The sequence below is a fragment of the Pinus tabuliformis genome, chromosome 7, assembly GCF_031772625.1.
Source record: "Pinus tabuliformis cultivar Carrire ecotype Pingquan chromosome 7, CPIR1, whole genome shotgun sequence".
Classification (NCBI taxonomy): domain Eukaryota; kingdom Viridiplantae; phylum Streptophyta; class Pinopsida; order Pinales; family Pinaceae; genus Pinus; species Pinus tabuliformis.
This window is the reverse complement of record NC_142293.1, coordinates 50,199,021-50,221,494: the sequence shown is the minus strand read 5'-3', so window position 1 is coordinate 50,221,494 and position 22,474 is coordinate 50,199,021. Positions and strand designations below refer to the sequence as shown.

The following is a 22,474-nucleotide window of genomic DNA, read 5'->3' as shown; positions in this document are numbered from 1 at the left end:
AGCACCGCCCCCTCCACCGACTAGTGCCCCTTGATTCCATACTGCTCAAGATAAAATTGTAGACTCGTGAGCCCGTGGAAGAAATCTGCCGGTATGGAATCAAACGCATTGCTGCGAAGAAACACCGATTGCAGATTCGACAATCCGCTGAAACTGGGCAACGGCCCTGACAACAAATTCCTCTCCATGCTAATCGAATTCAGGGCGCTCAGCTTGTTGAGATCCGCAGGCAGTGTCCCTTTCAAATTCATCGCCTGAATGTTGATAAGCCCGTCGCCATTCTTGTCGAAGGTCGAGAAAACCCTCCTCAGTTCGTTTCTACCCACGGCTTTCTCCGACACCCCCTCGGCTTGCTGTCTCGATATCCGCTGAAAATTTCACAAAGAATTCTTTGATTCCTTCGATTGAATCTGGATCCGCTGCTACTCACCCACAGGATTACGCGGGTTCTCACACAGCCACACATCCAGGGATGTGTATCCGAGATCTCCCGCAATCACATCAGATTCACCACAATAGTCTGACCATTGAAGTCTAGCATCAAGTTTTTTTTTCTTTTTCCCAGCGGAAAAAAAAAATGCTTATGTTTTCCTACGGACCTTAGGCCACTCCAAGCAGCTCCTTCTTCAGCGATCAAACTTTGGCAGTCTACCGCCCCATCATTCGACTCGAGTCATTTCAACCGGAAACAAATTCTCTCCTCCTGCAGCTCGTATCTATTCCACTATACTGCCACAGATCACCTCCGCTTCTCTGCACTTCCATGATCGGCTCCCGCAGAGATCAGACGAGGGCAACGGAGACTGCGGGATCCGTTCGTGGAGCTGCTGCATCCTCCTACGAGATGCATCACTCAACCTGTGTAGATGGCTCATCAAGGCAACCGAGATTTGACAACAACACGATGCTCCCAGCAGCCACACCAGGTGTTTTCTCCAACTCGGGGCATCTCTCCTTCTACATGGCAGGACTAAAAAATGGACAAACAAATCTTAAATCCTATGCCCAGGAAGGGCCAAGCCCAGGAGGGGCCAGGCCCTCACGGGCTCTGATACCAAGATAAAATTGCAGTCACTCAAAATATATTCTATTAATTGTTGAATGAGGAAATTACACACATATTTATACAATCAATAGTCTCAAGATAGGAATGCTATCTTAGACGTACAGTAGTGTGGTTGAGAGATTCTTTCAACCACACACTAAACTAGGAGAAACTATATTCTAGCTTATTCCTATTATGTAGGAACAAACTCCTCAATTAGAAAATTACAACCATAGACAAGTAGGAATTAATTATTTCCAACTTTGGAGGCAGTGGATGAGAGAAACGTGAATGAAACAATCGTTCCCAGGCTCACCAATGATCCCGATGAGAATGCCATGATGTTACAACAAATGGGTCCACATGGAGCTTTTGACGAAGCTTGTAGTGGCTCATCATTGGAGTCTCATTTTGTTGTTGGGACTGGAGAAAAATATTGTTAATTTGAAGAGGATTCTACTCCAGAGAGAGGTGTCCGTAGTTGGGGTGCAAGGTATGGGGGGCGTTGGCAAAACAACTATGGCATTGTCCCTCTGCAATGATCAAGAAATTAAAGGTAATTGGGGATTTTATTTATTCAAACCATTTTCATTTCCTAAAAGGCTATCTTTTTGCACTTAATAAATTTATATTTCTGTTCAATTTATGGAATTTCCATCCTAACAAATTGATCTTTATGTATGGCAGGTGCTTTTCAAAACAATATCATTTTCATCACGGTCTCACAATCCCCGAACCTGAAGGAAATTTTAGAGACCATGTGGGAGAAGATTGTTCGGAGGAAGAAACCTGAATTTCAGAATATCGAGGATGCACATAGACAGCTGCAGCAGCAGCTGCTCAGGCGAGCCAAGCGAACTCTTGTGGTGTTGGATGATGTCTGGTCTAAGGCAATTTTGGAAAAATTGTTATTTGAAGGTGAAGGTTATAAGACCCTTGTGACAACCCGAGATCGTTCTATCATCCGCACAACAACCTCTACCAGGCTTTATGAATTGCCATTGCTGGATGATGCCGATGCTCTGCCCCTTTTCTGCTTTTGGGCTTTTGGACAGAAATCAATTCCAAGTAATGCGGACGAGCAGCTAGTCAAGCAGGTATGTCTCTTACAGTACTGGAATGCTATTTATATGCAATATATTATTTTACTAAGTTTGGTTCAATTTAATGATTGTGACACAGTGTTCTCCTAAATGTCCCTAATTACAAGCAATTACTACAGTGGCATATCATATCAAGATATCATTATAGTTTCACATAATTCCATATTAATACTTACTCTGCCATTAACAATGGTATCGGTAATCCAGTGAACAAGATTCTAGTCATAGACTCAATTGTATATTCATCTTCATAAACAATCAAACAAAAACCTGTGAATAAACTTTAAGCTTATGAGGCAAAATATTCATGCTTTCAACAACTTTTGTTTTTGGTATTTGATTGGTTTCCACCTATAGAATTTTCACTTAGTGTTGCTGATGTATGAATCACAGGTGCAAGCGGAATGTAAAGGCCTGCCACTTGCTCTGAAGGTGATCGGAAGCTCTTTGTATGGTCAGCCTCATCCGGCCTGGGAGGGTGCCAAGAACAAGCTCTTAAATGGGGAATCGATATCAGATTATCACAAAGAAGGGCTTCTTAGATGCTTGGAGACCAGTATTGATGCCCTGGACTATTGAAAACGTAATTTCAACAGCGGGCTGAGTTTCCCGTGGAGCAGCCGTGCGCATATCCCCAAAACCTCCGAACAAAACCACAAAACCGCTGAGACGATATCACACCACCTTCCAGCGAAAGGCTGTTTCCGTATATTGGCCTCCGATGCGTTTTGGTGCAGGCACGTGGCTCTCGCCTGACGTCAGCATCTCTGACATATCGGGAGGTAAAGCTCAGCATTAAACTGCCTTCCGATATCATTCTCCACCGTTGGATTTGATTCTTCATCCTCCACCGTCGATCTCCGAAGCTGCATACGACCCGCATCAAATCAATGCATTGCGTGGAGTGTTTGACTTTTCCGCTGACCGCCGAGGATGGAAGCGTTAATGCTCTTAATGGTTGGTCGTATTGTTTTGGTGAAGACCCATTAATATGGGTATGGGCGCATAGGTTTATATATATTTTTTATATATATGTTTTATATAAGTTGTAAATAAATCTATGTGTAGCAGTTTTAGATTGTAGTATAATGGTAACGTGCAGCAGTTTTATGTAGTGTGGCTGCGCCCATATTGTATTGTAATGGTGTGTGATGGCTCTGTGAGTGGTAATGTTTTTTAAGAGTTGGCCATTGTGAAATGGGAGTGCAGCAGAAGCAGGAGTGAGTTGAAGTGTTGCACAGCAGTGCACAAATAATCCAGTTTTCTCATTATAATAAAAAAGGTATGTATGTAGTGTGAGAGCTCGGTGTGGAGCAAAAAATGAAATAGAAGTTTATGCACAGCAGTGCGAGTGAAGAAAACAGGAGAGCACGCATGAAGCAGGTGAAGACAGTGCACAGTAGTGCATAGATTTTATTAATGAATTGGATTTGCATTGAAACGCAAAAAGAAAAGAATGCATACGTTTTTTTTGTAATGTGAAAACCCAGGAATGTGAAAAAAAAGGGATTTCACTCAGATGTATGTGTAAAATATTTTTACAGCAGTATGTGTAAAAATAGTTTTACAGCAGTGAATGTAAAATGGGTTTTACAGCAGTAAACCCAGCACAGTGAACTCTCAGGTGGAGAGAAAAGACAGAGTTTTTTTTGTTTTTGCTGAATGCAAGTTTTTGGTAGATCCCTCTGAGTGAAAGAGGATGAATGTGTATCAGTGTTTTGTTTTAATGAATTGAAATGATTTTATGACTGTGTAATACTCTGTTTTGAGTTATTCTTTTTGAAAGAGGTTCTCTGCAAATGATCCTGGAACAGTGGAAACAGAGCATTGCCTCTGTGGTATTTTCTTGAATGGTTTTTGGTATTTTCCCATTTAAAAATACCCAACAGTGGTATCAGAGCTAGTCCAGGCTCTTTGAAGGCTCAAAGAAGCTGAAGGAAGGACTCTTGTTGCAGCACTGAAGGCTCTCCAGCAGTGTGAAGCCACAGCCAAAAGGGTTAAGGTAATTTCTCAAAGCTTTCCTTTGTGTTACTGTTATAGAAACAGTCAGTGATTAAAAGAAAACACAGTCAAGTATTTAAAGCCTAGATAAGAATGGCAAGGTCAAAGAAGAAAGCCTCCAAGGCTGCTAAAAATGTGTCTCCCTCCTCTACTAAACTAGAAGGCAATCCATTAGAATACATTATATTTGAAACCCCAAAGTTTGATGGAAACTTTGATGTATGGGAAATAAGGATGAGGGCCTTCCTAATGTTTGAAGGGATTGAAGTCTGGGAGTCAGTGATTGATGACAGCAAGATGGATAAAGAATCCATGGAGTATGATGCACAAGCAACAAAGACTATCTTGGATGGACTGCCTGATTCAGTGAAGAGGAATCTAGGAAAATACACATCAGCAAAGGATATATGGGACAGACTGCATGACCTTCATGCAAAGGGAGCACTGACCATGACAATGAGTCAAAAAGAACCCATCATAGAAGCTGAAAGTGAAAAGCTTGACCTCATCAAGCTTCAAGTAAAAGAAAGGGATGAAGAGCTTACCAAGCTGAAGAAGGAGCTTGACCAATGCAAGAGGAAACATCATGAAGAAGTCATATCCATGACAAATCAGCTGAATAGTGCAAAGAAGCAAGCAGATGTCTTGACAAGTGAACTTGAACAAAGACACAAGAGAGTGAATAAGCATGTGGAAGAGATTGGACAGTACAAGGTAGAGGTCTCCTCCCTTAAGTCTGAACTACAAGAAGCCAGGAAGCAGGCACAAGGAGCTGAAAAGAAAATGAAGAGCAGTCAAGCAAAATATGAAGAAATCTCCAAAATGAAGACAGAGATTATCTCCTTCAAAGTAGTAGCAGCTGAAGCTACTCGTAGCAAGGAAGAAATTGAGGGACAACTAGCAAAGAGAAATGATGTATGTGAAAAGCTAGAAGAAGAGATTGTCCTCCTCAGGAAGAAGGTTGAAGGGATGAACAAGATCATGAAGAGCTCTCAAGCTTTGGATGACATGCTTAGCTATCACAGATCTCCATCTGATAAATCAGGACTTGGGTATGTAGGTGAACCCTCAAACAAGGATGAGGATGCTTTAAGCAAAGGAGATGTGAAGAAGCCAGAAAGAAGTTGTGAAGCTCCTAGTTCCAGCAAAGACAAGGAGAAAAATGAAGGCTGCAATAAAAGAAATCCTGCTCCAAGTGGAAAACCAGCTCCAAGAAGAAATGTAGCTGATGTCAAAGAGGCAAGAGGCAATGGTGATCATCAAAGGATCTCAAGGCAGCAAGGCTTCAGAAGTACATCAAGGAAACCTCCATCTCCCAGGTACCAAAGTTCATTTTATGGTTATTGTTATGCTTGCTCAAACTTTGGTCATATGGCAAAAGACTGTAGAGCATTTCATGGAGATAGATGTTGTGGTCTTCGACAACCTCCAAGGAACAATTTTAGAAGAAATCATGAAATGTCATTCATGAAAAATGTAGAATGTTTCAAGTGTCATAACATTGGGCATATGGCACGAGATTGTAACTTGACATGGGCTTTTACACAAGCTAGTCCCATGCAAAAGAAGAAAGTTACACAAGTATGGAGAAGGAAGGAAAGGCAATCTGAAAACCCCTTGAACTCCCCAGTGGATCTAAATTTGTTTTGAGAAGAGTCTGCCAAAAGAAGACAAGCATACACTAAAGGGGAGCTTGATTTTTTTTTTGTTTGCTGAACTGTATTAACAGTCATTTGTTGATGGAGGATGTATTGCAGCGCAACAGTTGCAAATGAAATCTTTGTTAATCCCTCCAAAAGGTAATATGCAGCAGTGATGAAATCAGCAATGTTTTTGCTTTGTGTTTATGCAATATGCACAGAAATGCATAAAGAAGAAAAGATGGCAGCGCTGAAATGTAAAGAGCAGCAGCGAGATAAGAGAAAAATGCAAAGCATGGAAACCCTCACAACAGTGGGAAGACAGAACATAAAACAGCAGTTTGGAAAATTTTTTTGGAGCACATGGATTAGAATGAACAGCAGTTTGAAATTTTTTTGTGGTGCACATGCATTGAAATGCATAGCAATGGAAGGTAGTTTCCTTTTATGTAGTATGAGAGAATACACTCACAGCAGAGTGAGTATAATATACAGCAGATGGAAAATGTTTTGTATTGGGAATGAAAATGCAAAGCAGTGATAAGAAAATAAGAAGAAGGCAAAATGCAGCAGAGCGTAAATGGCCAGTGGCTGAGAATGCAATGAATTTTTTCACACAGCAGTGAAAAATGTAATTTTTTTTTGTATACAATGCAACATGCACAGAAATGCCTAAAGAAAAACATAGACAACAGATTTTTAATGCACATGGGTGAATGAGAATGTGGTTGGCAGCAGAAAAATGAAAGGAATTGCACAGCAGTGCATTATGAAAATAAAAAAATGAAGATGAAGATTGTGAGAAGCAAGGGTGCATGAGAAAAGGCAGCAGCCTGTGTTATTTTTTTTGTGGAGAATGAAGTGCCAAGAGTATGGGCACAGCAGTATGATGAAACAAAAGGCAGCGACAGTGCAAATTGCAGAGGCAACGCAGCAACAAATAAAAACCCAGGGATGACAGTCTATGGTTATGGGTATGGACAGCAGTGAATATGAAAAATGCAGCAGCAAGAAGTTATGGACAACAGCATGATGGCAAGAAGAAGAAGCACACAGAAATGCAAATGTGAAAAATGCAGCAGCAAGAAGTTTTGAACAACAGCACATGCAAAAGAAGTTTTCCTTACAGCAGTAAAGGTAAATGTAATGAATTTGTTGTTCATTGAATTGAAATGCAATATATGCAACAACAATGAGTGTAAGAAATGTTTACACACAGCAGTGTAAATTTGTAAATTGGGACAGTGTAATTGTTTCAGAAAAGACAGAGTATTTTGTCTTTGAAAAGTGCACAAGCAGTGCAAGTGTAGACACAGCAGTGTGGGATAGACACAGTAAAGAAGATGGCACAACAGTGCAGCAGAGAATATGCATCAGCATAAGAGAACAATGTAATGAGTTTGCACACACAGCAGTGCAATGATTGTTTGTTTTGGAACTGCATTTGAAGCAGTCATCTGGTGAAACCCTCTATGAAAGAGGATGATGCTTTTCAGCATAGTCACTGGTGAATCCCTCTGTCATGAGGAAGGTGCTCTTAAGCACAGTTTCAGGTTAATCCCTCTATTAAGAGGAAGACTACTTTGTTTGTTTGTGAACTGCATCAGAAGCAGTTGGTGAATCCCTCTATGTGAGGAAGTGTCTGGGTATGACCGAATGCCCGACAGTTGAAATTAAAGGGGAGTGTTGAAAACGTAATTTCAACAGCGGGCTGAGTTTCCCGTGGAGCAGCCGTGCGCATATCCCCAAAACCTCCGAGCAAAACCACAAAACCGCTGAGACGATATCGCACCACCTTCCAGCGAAAGGCTGTTTCCGTATATTGGCCTCCGATGCGTTTTGGTGCAGGCACGTGGCTCTCGCCTGACGTCAGCATCTCTGACATATCGGGAGGTAAAGCTCAGCATTAAACTGCCTTCCGATATCATTCTCCACCGTTGGATTTTCTTCTTCATCCTCCACCGTCGATCTCCGAAGCTGCATACGACCCGCATCAAATCAATGCATTGCGTGGAGTGTTTGACTTTTCCGCTGACCGCCGAGGATGGAAGCGTTAATGCTCTTAATGGTTGGTCGTATTGTTTTGGTGAAGACCCATTAATATGGGTATGGGCGCATAGGTTTATATATATTTTTTATATATATGTTTTATATAAGTCGTAAATAAATCTATGTGTAGCAGTTTTAGATTGTAGTATAATGGTAACGTGCAGCAGTTTTATGTAGTGTGGCTGCGCCCATATTGTATTGTAATGGTGTGTGATGGCTCTGTGAGTGGTAATGTTTTTTAAGAGTTGGCCATTGTGAAATGGGAGTGCAGCGGAAGCTGGAGTGAGTTGAAGTGTTGCACAGCAGTGCACAAATAATCCAGTTTTCTCATTATAATAAAAAAGGTATGTATGTAGTGTGAGAGCTCGGTGTGGAGCAAAAAATGAAATAGAAGTTTATGCACAGCAGTGCGAGTGAAGAAAACAGGAGAGCACGCATGAAGCAGGTGAAGACAGTGCACAGTAGTGCATAGATTTTATTAATGAATTGGATTTGCATTGAAACGCAAAAAGAAAAGAATGCATACGTTTTTTTTGTAATGTGAAAACCCAGGAATGTGAAAAAAAAGGGATTTCACTCAGATGTATGTGTAAAATATTTTTACAGCAGTATGTGTAAAAATAGTTTTACAGTAGTGAATGTAAAATGGGTTTTACAGCAGTAAACCCAGCACAGTGAACTCTCAGGTGGAGAGAAAAGACAGAGTTTTTTTTGTTTTTGCTGAATGCAAGTTTTTGGTAGATCCCTCTGAGTGAAAGAGGATGAATGTGTATCAGTGTTTTGTTTTAATGAATTGAAATGATTTTATGACTGTGTAATACTCTGTTCTGAGTTATTCTTTTTGAAAGAGGTTCTCTGCAAATGATCCTGGAACAGTGGAAACAGAGCATTGCCTCTGTGGTATTTGCTTGAATGGTTTTTGGTATTTTCCCATTTAAAAATACCCAACATGGACAAGGAAGCACGGGAGTGCTTCTTAGACTTGGGGTCATTTCCAGAGGATAGAAAAATCTCAGTGGATGCATTATTGGATATTTGGGTTTATGTGCGAAAGATGGAGTGGCAAGATGCTTTTGTCATCTTGTTAGAGCTTGCAAGCAGAAATCTGTTGAATTTAACAAGCAATCTCAGGTAAGCGCCTTCATTTCTAATTGTTGTGTGCTCAAGCTCATTTAATCTTGGCTTCCTCTGTCTTATACATTGTGTTGTTGTCTTGGTAATTGGATGTAGTAGGAGCCAAGCAATCAATTATGGCAGTGCCTCTGAGCTGTACTTTTCTCAACATGATGTAATGCGGGATTTGGCCCTATATTTGGCATCCCGAGGCAGCATAGCTCGTAGGAAGAGGTTGCTTATGCCCAAAAAGGAGGACAGTTTGCCAGCAAAATGGGAGCTGCTCAAGGATCAAGCGTTTGATGCTCAAGTTGTTTCCATTCACACAGGTGGGTGATTTTAACAGCTTTGCTTGAAGCATACATAATTTTTTCTAAACATGGGAGTCAAAAGAATTGTCACATGCCAACCTTATCCTACACCAAATAGGCTGTCACTCTGTGATCTGCAAGAAAAGATATGTAATGATATCTAGGTGTTGATCATTGATTCAAAAGTTCTTAGAAAAGATATGCAATGATTTCATAGGGTGTGCAATAACATATAATGTTCTATTCAAAAGTTAGAAAAGATATGCAATGATTTCATAGGGTGTGCAATAACCTATAATGTTCTAATCTAACTTTGCATCTGTGGTTCACCTCTGTAGGTGCAATGGAAGACGATCAGTGGTGTGAGATGAATTTTGGTGAGGCAGAGGCTTTGGTTTTACTCTTTTCTGCAAGCAAATACTTTCTTCCATCATTTTTGAGTTCTATGAGGAAACTGAAAGTCCTCATAGTGTTTAATTATGGGTACAAGAAAGCCACAGTGAACGGTCTACCAGCCTTATCTTCACTTACTCAGCTTAAGACTATTCACTTGGAGAAGTTGAATGTGCCCCCACTTCAAGAGCACAGTAAAGTCTTGCAGAACTTGGAGAAGCTATCTCTGAGATTATGTGAAGGGCTTGGAAATATGTCCAGGTTCAACAGCTCCCAGTCAAGCCTAAAGCTTCCCATAATGCAAGATTTTAACTTGGACCACTGCTGTGATTTAGAGGAGTTACCCCCTGGTATCTGTGACACGTCTTCAGTTGAGAAGTGGTCTATCACTAGTTGTCACCTTCTACAAAAGTTGCCTGATGACTTGGGGAAGCTCGGCTCTTTAAGAATGTTAAGCGTATCTGCATGTCTAGGTTTGAAAGAGCTTCCAGCATCTATTGGAAAACTTGGGAAGCTGGAATATCTGGACATTTCGCTATGTGAATGCCTAAAAGAACTTCCCGAGGAAATAGGACAACTAAAGAAACTCGAGGAGCTTGACATGAGAGAGTGCTCCCGATTGAGGAAGCTGCCTAAATCAGTTGGAGGGCTGAGATATCTAAAGCATGTTATCTGTGATGAGAAGATTGGACAGCAATGGATGCGTTTCAAGAGCTCTGCTATTCCAGAGCTTAGAGTTGAAGTGGTAGATGCACACTTCAGTCTGGATTGGCTGGATGCTTGATATCTTACCTACACAGCAAGGAGTTAAATCATAAACTGGTAAGAAACCAAGACATGTTTTTATGAATATGGGAAAGGTTATGGGTATTGAAAAGTCTCCAAGTTCCAGTTCAGCTGATCAAGATGACGATTTGACTTCTCTTAGAAGGAATTTGTTTTTTGTTTTTTTAAATATCCATTTATCTACCAATAATCTTGAAGTGAAGTCCATGAATGTAGATGTAAATGGCCACTTCTGTTGTCCTTGTTCCAAACAAGGATCTTTGTAATGTTTTGCTTTATTTTATGATAATAAAAGACATGTTATTCATGTCCCATTTCCATTATTACCATCTCTAAAATCTAGTTATCCACATATTCTAAGGGTGTCTGTAAATTCCTTGGAGTCTATCACTGGGATATGCAACAATGTTGGTTAGATTGATTGCAGGTTTGATAAGTTCCTAATTGGCATTACATTTAGAGTTCACATTCTGAACTAAATTTGCTTATCTCTTCATTTTATACGCAAATCCCATATTTATGCATATTATTGGGATACCACTCGATTGTTATCACAAGATTTATTTATGTGTAATCGCATATACATTCGATTGGGATGCTACTAGACTGTTATCACAAGCTTTATGAACTTGAGAGTCGAATTTTAGTTCCTTGTTGGCTGTGATATATGTATATATGTTTTTGTGTATTCTTGTTATCTGCGGGTTAGAGTGGGCATTTAATCTGCAAGTTTTATCTGTTTTAAGAGGAATGTTTGCGTCTTGCAAAATTCTAAGAGTTCATATATATTTTTTAAGTGAAACTTAAAATTTAATCTTTAAAATTTTATACAAAACTGAACATATTTAAAATTCTAAGAGAAATGTACTCTTTTGTGATTAAACAGATCCACAGGGATTATCACCACCCATTGAGAAAACTTAGTTGTAGCTTTTACTGTTCGATTTCAAGTTGGGAGGGAAATGAAAACTCAGTGAGACTAGATGCACATCTTACTTGTGAAATCAGGGTTAGGTGTTGATATTTTTGCTTTAGGAAACGAGCTGTTGGAAGACCTTCCAAGTTACATTGGGAACTTGGGTTTATGTTGGGGCAAAATTCTGATCATTAAAGTCGAAGCCAATTAGCAATCCAGGTTGGTCAAATACAATTATAAAAGGAATGAAACCAGATACACTAAATGGTAAAGTTTTAGATTCACTTATCTGAAATATAAAATGAAAACGTTGGTCCAACTATTAAAGGGACGAAGCCGAAGAAACCAAATGGCAGTCTTAGATTCGCTTCATTTGAAATAAAATATGAAAACCCTGGCTGTATTACTATCCAGTTGGTCGAGATAGCTAATACCAAAGCTAATGCATCCCTGTTATGATATGCACCAATAACAACAGCTAGCAGGGCTGTCAAAATCGAATTCAAACAGATCACACAGGTAAGAATTGGAATCACGCACATGCGTTTTAAGATTACGGGAATTTCAGATTTACAGAACCAACACTTAACATTTCAGTTAAAACTTTAGGTATATAAAATCACAAAGATATGCCTCAATCGGCTTAAACCACCACTGACAATAACTATGAATTTCTTCCTATACTTCAAAAAAAATGTCTCCTGGTCGTAGTGGTCGTAGTGTCAATCAGGCTTATAATGATTCAAGAAGAAAACAAAACAATAAGTTTTGAATTTCCTATGTGTTACTGGTGCAAAGTTCTTCTTTGATGCGTTTCTTTTTTTCTTTGCTCTTTTCTTCTTTGGCTTTCAGCTCCCTGTTCTGTTCTCTCCTTCACTCTTGTGTTCACTTTTACAAAGAGATGTTGAAGAAGTGCCCTGCTCATAAGGGGTTCTCCTTAATGTCAAGTCTGAATTATATTTGAAACAGGAAATCTATCCAAATTCTGGTTAAGCAACTAATACTATGAAGTGTTAAAAATGTTGTGAGATGCATAATGCTAAATGTTTTTAATTTACATGCATAATGCAATGCTATTTAACCTTAGGACTAAATTTTAATTAGTAAACATGAGATTAGTTACAAAGCTTTATTATTTCTAAAATATAAAATTATTGAAAAAATATTTAACCTATTCTTATTAGGAGTAAATTTTAATTAGTAAATATGAGATTAGTTACAAATCTCTATTATTCTTAAAATGTAAAATTATTGAAAAAATACATAAACATATGTTTAATTTTATTAGGACTAAATTTTAATTAGTAAACATGAGATTAGTTACACTGCTCTACTATTTCTAAAATATAAAATTATTAAAAAAATACATATAAGGTGAACAAAAAGTAAAGATAGATAAATCTATGGTAAAATTACTATTCACAATCTTACTTTTACCACAAAGCAATTTATAAAAAATAACTATACTATTCATTTAAGAAAATATACCAATAAAACAATACAGATTTGTAGTGATAAGAATAACAACATAGACAGAAAGAATTCTAAACATTTCTAAAATATAAAATTATTGAAAAAATACATAAATATGAACAGAAAATAAATATAGATAGATCTATAGTTAAATTACTATTCACAATCTTAATTTTACCACAAAGCAATTTAAAAAAAAAACTATTCTATTCATTTAAGAAAATATACCAATAAAACAATACAGACTTATAGTGATAAGAATAACAACATAGGGCAGAAAGAATTCCAAACATACACTTTTGAAGGCCTATGCTTCTCCTCAAAATTGGTCGAAGTGTTTCTTCTCATTAAAATTTTCAAAAAGCCTATCAGCTAACTGTTTGGTGCATTTTCTTGGCTTCTTTAATGTAGTTATAACTTTTCAATTTCTCTTTTTAATATTTTTTGAAAATATTTTAATTAGCATAGTATAATATGGATGCAATTTATTACTTAAGTGATCCAAATTATAATGTTTTGTATTATAATAATTAATTAATTAAATAAATAATAATAATAATAATTATTATTATTTATTAATTAATTAATAAAATAATAAATAATAATATTAAGTTAATATAAATAAATAAATAAAATATTTCATTAAAAAATAAAAATAAATTCATAGAAACAAAATCAAAATTAGCAAAAGTAAATGAATAATTAGTAAAAGTAAATGAATATAATAAATAAATAAAATTTATAGAAAAAAGTTAAGTTAAAAAAAATTAAGACCAAAAAAAGAAATTGTATAATAAGATATGGATTATGTGTATGATTTTTTCTATTTTTGGAATAAGTTGTTTTGTTTAATGGATGAGAAGGAGGATGTGGGACATTTTTTTCTTAGGAGAATTTTAGGATATGAGAGATTCATTAGTAGATGTAGTTGATTGAGGGCTCAAGGGTGGACAATTGTAGAAAGAGATAGTGCAACTAAATCTACAACTAAGTGGAGAGTCGTCCCCAACATGGTTGTGGTGTGGATTATGGAAGCACAATGATTTTGAAATCACAAGTAAGATACTTCTTTGTTTTACATGTAAGTTTTTATTTCTTGTTGATTTCCTAAATTATATGCTAATTAGTTGAAATATTTTTGTTAGACACCTAATTTTTGGGATTAGGTAAATCCATGTAAATAGGAAATTAAAGGCAATTAGAAGACCAAGAGACATTGGGAGACGGAACCAAATGGTTTCCCACTCTATGTATATAATCATGTTTCATGTTAATGCAAAAACAAAATCACTTTGAGGAGTTACCTCCTAGCATGACATAGTATTTTTGGCTTCCTTCCTGCCCTTGTAACTCCTTCCAGCCTCTGTTCTGCGTTTCTGCAGAATGACACCTATGTCATTGTCCTCCAAAATCATGTGCATTGCATTGGTCGAGACTGCCTGTCATATTCCTACTATTGAAAGGGTCGAATTGTTGCACTGAGGCATTTCTTTGCTACCTGGTGCCTAGAAGGTTGAATTGGTGTGAAGACCAGAGCGAGGTGTTGTGTTAAATGGTTCAAGTTCAATGGTGTTTAGCATGTGGTAATTCTCTTTTAAGAGCTTAAGAAGTTTGTTGATAAATTTTAAGAGCGTATATGCTGGAGTTAAGTATGTTTTAAGAGCATATATGCTGGAGTTAAGTCTATTTTAAGAGCGTATATTCTGGAGTCAAGTCTATTTTAAGTGCGTGACTGTGTCTGCGTATTGCATCAATGCTTGTTTCCTGCATATTCAAGCCCCTGGTTATTCCCACAACTTATCACCACTTACGACCTCTTTGTCTGATTCTTCTCTACCTGTCTCACAAAGACTTCAACAATCAATCCAACGTATAACTTGGCTGGTGAAGACTGTTGGGGATTTTTCTGGTAAAATCCCAAAAACAAAATAAACTGAACACAGAGACAATGCTCTGTTTTTCTCCAGGATCTTTAACACAGGGAAGCTTAAAACATTTCTGAGCAGAGCATTACATACACCCACAAAATCTTTGTATTCATTAAAACAAAATTCCTGATACAAGATTCATCCTCTTTCACTCAGAGGGATTCACCAAAACATTTCAACAAAATTACTCTGTCTCCTTAAAAAAAAATTTACACAGCTGTGTGTAAATTTTGTTTACATTTGCTTCTGTAAAAACCTTTTACATATACTGCTATAAAAATAAAAATCACATTATGCACTTTGCATATTACAAAAAAATTTCAGCACTTAACACATTACACCTGTGCACTGTTGTGCGTTCTACAGCTTCATTTCATACTATATGCAATATGCTCTGGTTTCACACTGCTGTGCGTATACTGCTTCAATCACATACTGGTCACCCCACTAAAAAAAAAAATATATGTTTCTTATGCACTGCAGTGCATTCCAACAACAATAGACTCAGTGTGCGTTTCCACCCTGTTTCACAAAAGCCAACTGAACAAAAAAAATATCATACAAGGCATGTGCAAATACCTCGAAAAACACCACATGTAATTATGTTTTACTATGCCCATACCTCCGAAGGAATAAAAAACATTAAAATAAAAAGTTTTACCAATATCCTACGAACCAGAGTAAATAACTTTAATTAGTTGACTGAAATAAACGGCGATCAACCCAAAAATTTACGCAATTTCATTCCCTCCAAGCTTGAATGCAGCTTTGGATTAATCGGATGGTGGACAATTTTCCTTCAAATCAAACGGTTCGGAACAATATCGGATGCCCCTTACTTGCTGAACGTTATGTCTCGATGGAAGGATGGTTTTGAAAATGTACAGTTGACACGCGTCCAAAATTGATTGCATCGGATGAGTTTGTACGAATACCGCTTGCAAAGCAAAAGCGGTCCGATAAGCTCACGGCGGTTTTGGCATGCATTAAATGCAGCACGGCAAGTTGAAATTAATATTTCAACACTCCCCTTTAATTTCAACTACTGGGCATTCAGTCATACCCAAGCATTTCCTCAAAAATTCAAAGCTTTTCTGATCCAATGGCTTTGTCAGAATGTCTGCTACCTATTCCTAAGTCCTGCAATGTTCTAAAACAATTTCTCCATTGTTCACCAATTCCCTGATTTAATGATACTTTGTTTCAATGTGTTTCGTTCTCTTATGAAACACTGAATTCTTTGATAATGCAATAACTGAGCTATTGTCACCAAAGATCACCGTTGCTTTTGCCTGCTCTTGGCCTAAGCTCCTTAACATCCTTCTCATCCAAACTGCTTGACATGCTGCTGTTGTAGCTGCCATATATTCAGCCTCTGCTGTAGACAATGCCACAATAGGTTGTTTCTTAGAAGCCCATGAAATGGCTCCTCAACCCATGTGAAAAGCATAACCGGAAGTGCTTTTCCGATCATCTACACTTCTAGCCCAATCACTATCAATGTATCCAACTAAATCCGAATGTTATGAGATAGTATATAAAATGCCAAACCTTTTAGTACCTTTAACATACCTCAGAATTCTTTTTGTTATCTGCCAATGTGCTTCTTTTCGCCTCTCCATGAATCTGGAAATTAAACTAACAACAAACATTATATCTGGCCTAGTTTCAGTCAAATACATGAGGCTGCCAACTATGCTCTTGTACAAACTAGGATCAAAATCCTTGCTGCTGTCCTCTTTGCTGAGTTTTAATCCCATCACTGTGGGAGTGATTGCTGCCTTGCTGTCCTGCATATTAAATCTGCCCAACACTTCATTTACATATTTTGCTTGTGAGATAAAAATCCCATTTTCATTTTCATCTACTTCTATTCCTAAGAAGTATCTCAGCAAACCCTTGTCAGTCATTTCAAATTCTTCTTTCATGACTGATTTGAAATTTTTAATGAGGTAGTCATCATTACGTGTAAAAATCACATCATCAACATACAACACTACAATTAAAATTTTACCATCCCTTTCTTTGATGTAGACGGTGGGTTCTCCCTGACATTTGTCAAATCCATTTTCCAGTAGATAGGAATCTATCCTACTGTACCATGCTCTTGGCGCTTGCTTCAGCCCATAAAGAGCTTTCTTCAATTTGCACACTTTGTGCTCTTGGCCTTTCTTCTCACAGCCTAGAGGTTGCTCAATATAAACCTCTTCCATTAACACTGCATTTAGGAATGTTGACTTCACGTCCATTTGGTAAACTTTCCACTTGTTTTGAGCTGCTATGGACAACACTCCTCTCACGGTTTCCATTCTTGTAACCGGTGCGAAAGTTTCCTCATAGCCTCTCCCATACTGCTGCTTGTATCCTTTGACAACCAGCCTTGCCTTGTGTCTTTCTATTTTGCCTTCAGCATTACTCTTGGTCTTGTAAACCCATTTGACTCTAATGACTTCTTTACCTTTTGGGTCATCAACATGACAATACAAAGAAAACAAGGAATTCATTCCTTCATCATAAATATCACTTAAATTTTTGAATTTCTTACCTCTTTCATTTGATGTGCAAGTACTTGAAGAAGCACTTGAATTTCCTCTTTGTGGTGTGCTTGGAGAAGCACTTTCATTTCTCCTCAAGGGTTTCTCTTGCTGTCCTTGTGTTGGCGCTGCTGTTTGGGGATGTATTTCAGCCATCTCCTCATCATCTTCATCATGAGACAAACAGTTTTTAACATTCACTGTTTTCTCTATGCTTCCATCCCAAGCTTCCTCCTCAATGAACTGAACATCTCTACTCACAAAAAACTTCTTGGTAGATGGAATATACAACCTGTAAGCTTTGGATTCCTCACTGTATCGAATGAAAATACATTTCTCCCCTTTGCTGTGCAACTTCTTCCTTAGCTGATCTGGAATGTGTGCATAGGCCACACATCCAAAAACTTTCATGTGGGTGACTCCTTTCTTTCTCCCACTCCATGCTTCTTCCGGCACTTTTTTCATTACTGCTTTTGTAGGGCACCTATTCAAAATATATACTGCACAGTGTACAGCTTCAGCCCAATAATCATTTGGCAAATGATTTGCCTTTAGCATGCTCCTCGCCATATCCATGATGGTCCTATTCTTCCTTTCAGCAACTCCATTTTGCTGTGGGGTGTACCTAGCTGTAAATTGTTTGTGTATTCCATTTTCTCTACAAAACCGTAGGAATTCCTTGAAGATATACTCACCTCTTCTATCAGTTCTTAAAACTTTGATGCGTAGCCCACTTTGATTTTCCATAAGTGCTTTGAAATTTCAAAATTTTTCAAACACTTCACTTTTGTTCTTTAGGAAATAAACCCAAGTCTTTCTGGTGAAATAATCAATGAATGTTAGAAAATATTGGCTGCTTTCTAGTGATGGAGTTTGCATTGGTCCACATAAGTCTGAGTGGACAATCTCTAAGGGTGCTTTTTCCCTTATGCTTTTCCCTGATGGAAAACTTTCTCTATGTTGTTTCCCCAATATGCAACCTTCACAAAGGCTGTCTGGTTTCTCTATCAATGGTAATCCTCTTACCATTCCTTTTCTACTCAACAAGTTAAGACCTCCAAAGTTGAGATGTCCAAATCTCAAATGCCACAACCAATTTTCATCCTTTGGCACACTTTGGAAAGCCTCTTGGGTAACCACTGCAATTGCTTCTTTGTTTTTCAAATCTGCCCTTATTCTGAGAGGGAACATCCTGTTCCTCGTCATCTTCACTTCAGCAATAGATCTTTTGCTGGGTGCTATATCCATGATGGTGCATACATCATTCACAAAGAAGACATTGTAACCCTTTTGAACAAGCTCTCCAATACTCAAGAGGTTACATCTCATTCCAAGAACATAGTAGACATCTGCTATGGTTTTCTTTTCACCTTTCTTTGTAAATATCTTAACTTCTCCTTTTCCCATAACAGAAATTTTATTATCAGTCCCAAGTGTGACTTGTGATTTCACACTCTGATCTAAATTGGAAAACAAGGCTATGTTTCCTATCATATAATTGCTACAACCGGAATCTAGAAACCATATGTCTTCACTGTTTGTTTCAGCCATATTACAAGCTAACAACAAATTATCTTGGCTGATATTTTCTCTAGTGATATTTGCATTGGATCTATTGTTCATATCATGCTGTTTCTTCCTACATTCATTGGCATAATGCCCATATTTTTTACAATAATAACATTGGACATTGGATTTTTCATACCTTTGTCCTTGAGCATGATGTTGTCCAATTTTTTAACTGCTGCCTTGGCCTTGGTTCTGATTTGGATTGCTGCCTCTTCCTTGAGCATTTGCTGGACTGTTTCTTCCACCTCTGTTTTGGCTTCTGCCTCCTCCTCTCTTGCTTCCTCTGCCTTGACCTCTTCCTCTTCCAAAGGACATCTGGGTCTTGAAGGCTTGCTCTAGAGATGAGTTTTCATTTCTACTCAACCTCTTCTCATGTGTTATCAGTGATGCATGAAGTTCATCAACTGAAAAGTTTGAGAGATCCTTTGTCTCTTCTATGGTGATGACAATCACATCAAACTTTGAGGGTAGGACCCTCAATATTTTCTCCACAATCCTCCTTTCTTCAAGAATTTCTCCATGAGTCCTTATCTATGTGACCAGACCAATCTGTGTGACCAGACCAATTACATGTGTGAAGAATGAGTCAATATTGTCTGACTCCTTCATGCACAGATTCTCAAAATCTTTCCTCAGCAATTGTAGTTTGCTGTCTTCACTTTCTCCATGCCTTGATAGGTTGTCTTGAGAGTTTTCCATGCTTCTTTGGATGTCTTGGCTGCTGCTATCCTTGGAAACACACTCTGGTCCACTGCTTGATACAAAAATACAAGGGCTTTTGAATCCTTCTTCCTATTGCTCTTCAATAGGTCTTTCTCTACCTGAGTTAATCTATTAAATTCATTTTCATCTGCTAGTTCTTCAAAACCATCTTCAACTAATTCCCATAAATCTTGTGAGGCAAATAGGGCTCTCATGGTTATTGCCCAATAGTCATAGTTTTTCCCATTAAACTGTGGGAGCTGGGTATTAAACATACCCATACTAGTGCTTGTGCTGGCCATTCCTTGCATTCTAAGCTATGCTTCTAAATCCTTGACTGTGTATTTAAAACACTGATTGTTTCTTCAGCAGTAACACAAAGAAACTTTGAGGAATACCTAGATTCTTTTGCCTGAGACTTCACTCTGCTGGAGAAGTTGTTGCAGCAAAAAAAAAAAAACTCCTTCCTTCAGCTTCTTTAACACCTTTAAAGAGTCTGAATCTGCTTTGATACCACTGTTGGGGATTTTTCTGGTAAAATCCCAAAAACAAAATAAACTGAACACAGAGACAATGCTCTGTTTTTCTCCAGGATCTTTAACACAGGGAAGCTTAAAACATTTCTGAGCAGAGCATTACATACACCCACAAAATCTTTGTATTCGTTAAAGCAAAATTCCTGATACAAGATTCATCCTCTTTCACTCAGAGGGATTCACCAAAACATTTCAACAAAATTACTCTGTCTCCTTAAAAAAAAATTTACACAGCTGTGTGTAAATTTTGTTTACATTTACTGCTGTAAAAACCTTTTACATATACTACTGTAAAAATAAAAATCACATTATACACTTTGCATATTACAAAAAACTTTCAGCACTTAACACATTACACCTGCGCACTACTGTGCGTTCTACAGCTTCATTTCATGCTATATGTGATATGCTCTGGTTTCGCATTGTTGTGCGTATACTGCTTCAATCACATACTCGTCACCCCACTCAAAAAAAAATATATGTTTCTTATGCATTGCAGTGCATTCCAACAACAATAGACTTGGTGTACGTTTCCACCCTTTTTCACAAAAGTCAACTAAACAAAAAAAATATCATACGATGCATATGCAAATACCTCGAAAAACACCACACGTAAATATGTTTTACTATGCCCATACCTTCGAAGGAATAAAAAACATTAAAATTAAAAGTTTTACCAATATCCCAAGAACCGGAGTAAATAACTTTAATTACTTGACTGAAATAAACGGCGGTCAACCCAAAAATTTACGCAATGTCATTCCCTCCAGGCTTGAATGCATCTTTGGATTAATTGGACGGTGGACAATTTTCCTTCAAATCAAACGGTTCGGAACAATATCTGATGCCCCTTACTTGCTGAACGTTATGTCCCGATGGAAGGGTGGTTTGAAAGCGTACAGTTGACACGCGTCCAAAATTGATTGCATCGGATGAGTTTGTAAGAATACCGCTTGCAAAGCAAAAGCGGTCCGATAAGCTCACGGCGGTTTTGGCATGCATTAAATGCAACACGGTGTGATGACCCCAGACTATGTAAATGTGAAAATTTACTGTGGTAAAAGACAGTAAGACAGTTGTTGTTTATGTTTTTAAAACAAAACTGTGACAAACTATTTTATTAAAAGTAATTTAAATATTTTCTTGAAATGCTGGCAGCCTCTAGGAGGTGGATTTGAAAGAAAGAGATCAGTTATAATAACTGATGGAAACTACCCTCCCAGAACAGGAAAAGTCCTGGCTGTAGGGAGGAAGTTTTGTGCTGTGGGGACAGACAGAAGAGACCTTTTCCAAGAAGAGGAAAAAGGAGAAAGAAAAAAGGAAAACTGGTTAAGTCTGGTTAGGACCAGATAACCAGGCACAGAGTGCACAAATCTTGTTGAGGGCTTGAGGCCTGCAAGATGGCTCGGGGGGAGAATTCCGTCTGAGGGATGGATCTCATGGCTGGGTGGACGAGCAGAATCAAAGTTCAGGTGACTGGTTTTGTTTGAGAACCCATTCCTGACTCTGGAGAACCAGGTACGGTTCCAAACTGTGAGGTCTCTGCTTGAATATAAATATACAGTGAAATTTACAGTAGTCAAACAGGAAACTTGTCTTTCATTTTCCTAGATACTGTCATAATGATAACATAAATGTACAGATGTAGTCTTTAAAGCTAAGAGACAGTTTGTCAACTAATAGACATGGTCTGAACTAGTACTACGGTAAATAAAGCTACATAGAGGTATTAGTCAAGGACTGATTATTGGTATCCGGGAGGGTTAACCAAGATCTGGTTATTGAATAACGGACTTGACACAACCTCATTAGCAAGACCAAGACACTGTTTTAAGAACCGAAAGGCTAACAGTGAAATAAACAGTATTGAACACTTTGATAGATAATCAAGCAAATACTGTAATGTGTCGACGGAAACGAGGATTAGAACCTCTGAATCTGGGTGGAAGAGCACTGACTGTAGTCAGATGCTACCCCGTCGACGGGAGAACAATAAAACCTACAGTTATCTAGAATAAATAATTGATGACATGGAAATGAATAAATAAGTTACTCTAGATAAACAGAATTTATTGGTAAACTGTACAGACAGAGAACGAGAATCATATTGTATTCCATTAACCCATGTTCTTAAGTCACAGTGTTAGCGGACACGGTAACAGAGAACCCAGTTCCTTAGGGCGATAAATGGAAAAGAGGTATACATTTATATATATAAAATCCTGTGCATGCAACTTCGAAGAGGAGGTATACATATAAATACAAGAAATGCTGTGCATGCAACTGCAAAGAGGAACCTCAGTCATACCTATAGTGCGACATTTCCGTAGAGAAAAGAGAAAGTATAATATTGTTTACAGCCACCGAATGCATGC

The 22,474-nt window shown here is 38.0% G+C and overlaps 1 protein-coding gene across 1 annotated transcript; it reads left to right on the top strand.

Annotated features, from left to right (window-relative positions):
* The first annotated feature begins 1,505 nt into the window (after positions 1-1,505).
* On the top strand, positions 1,506-10,439 carry LOC149245165 (disease resistance protein ADR1-like). Its single transcript, XM_089437384.1, has 6 exons — positions 1,506-1,601; positions 1,733-2,142; positions 2,542-2,716; positions 8,789-8,969; positions 9,072-9,280; positions 9,601-10,439. Exons 1-6 carry the CDS (start codon positions 1,541-1,543, stop codon positions 10,437-10,439), a joined length of 1,875 nt encoding a protein of 624 aa, XP_089293510.1. The 5' UTR covers positions 1,506-1,540.
* Positions 10,440-22,474: the final 12,035 nt, after the last annotated feature.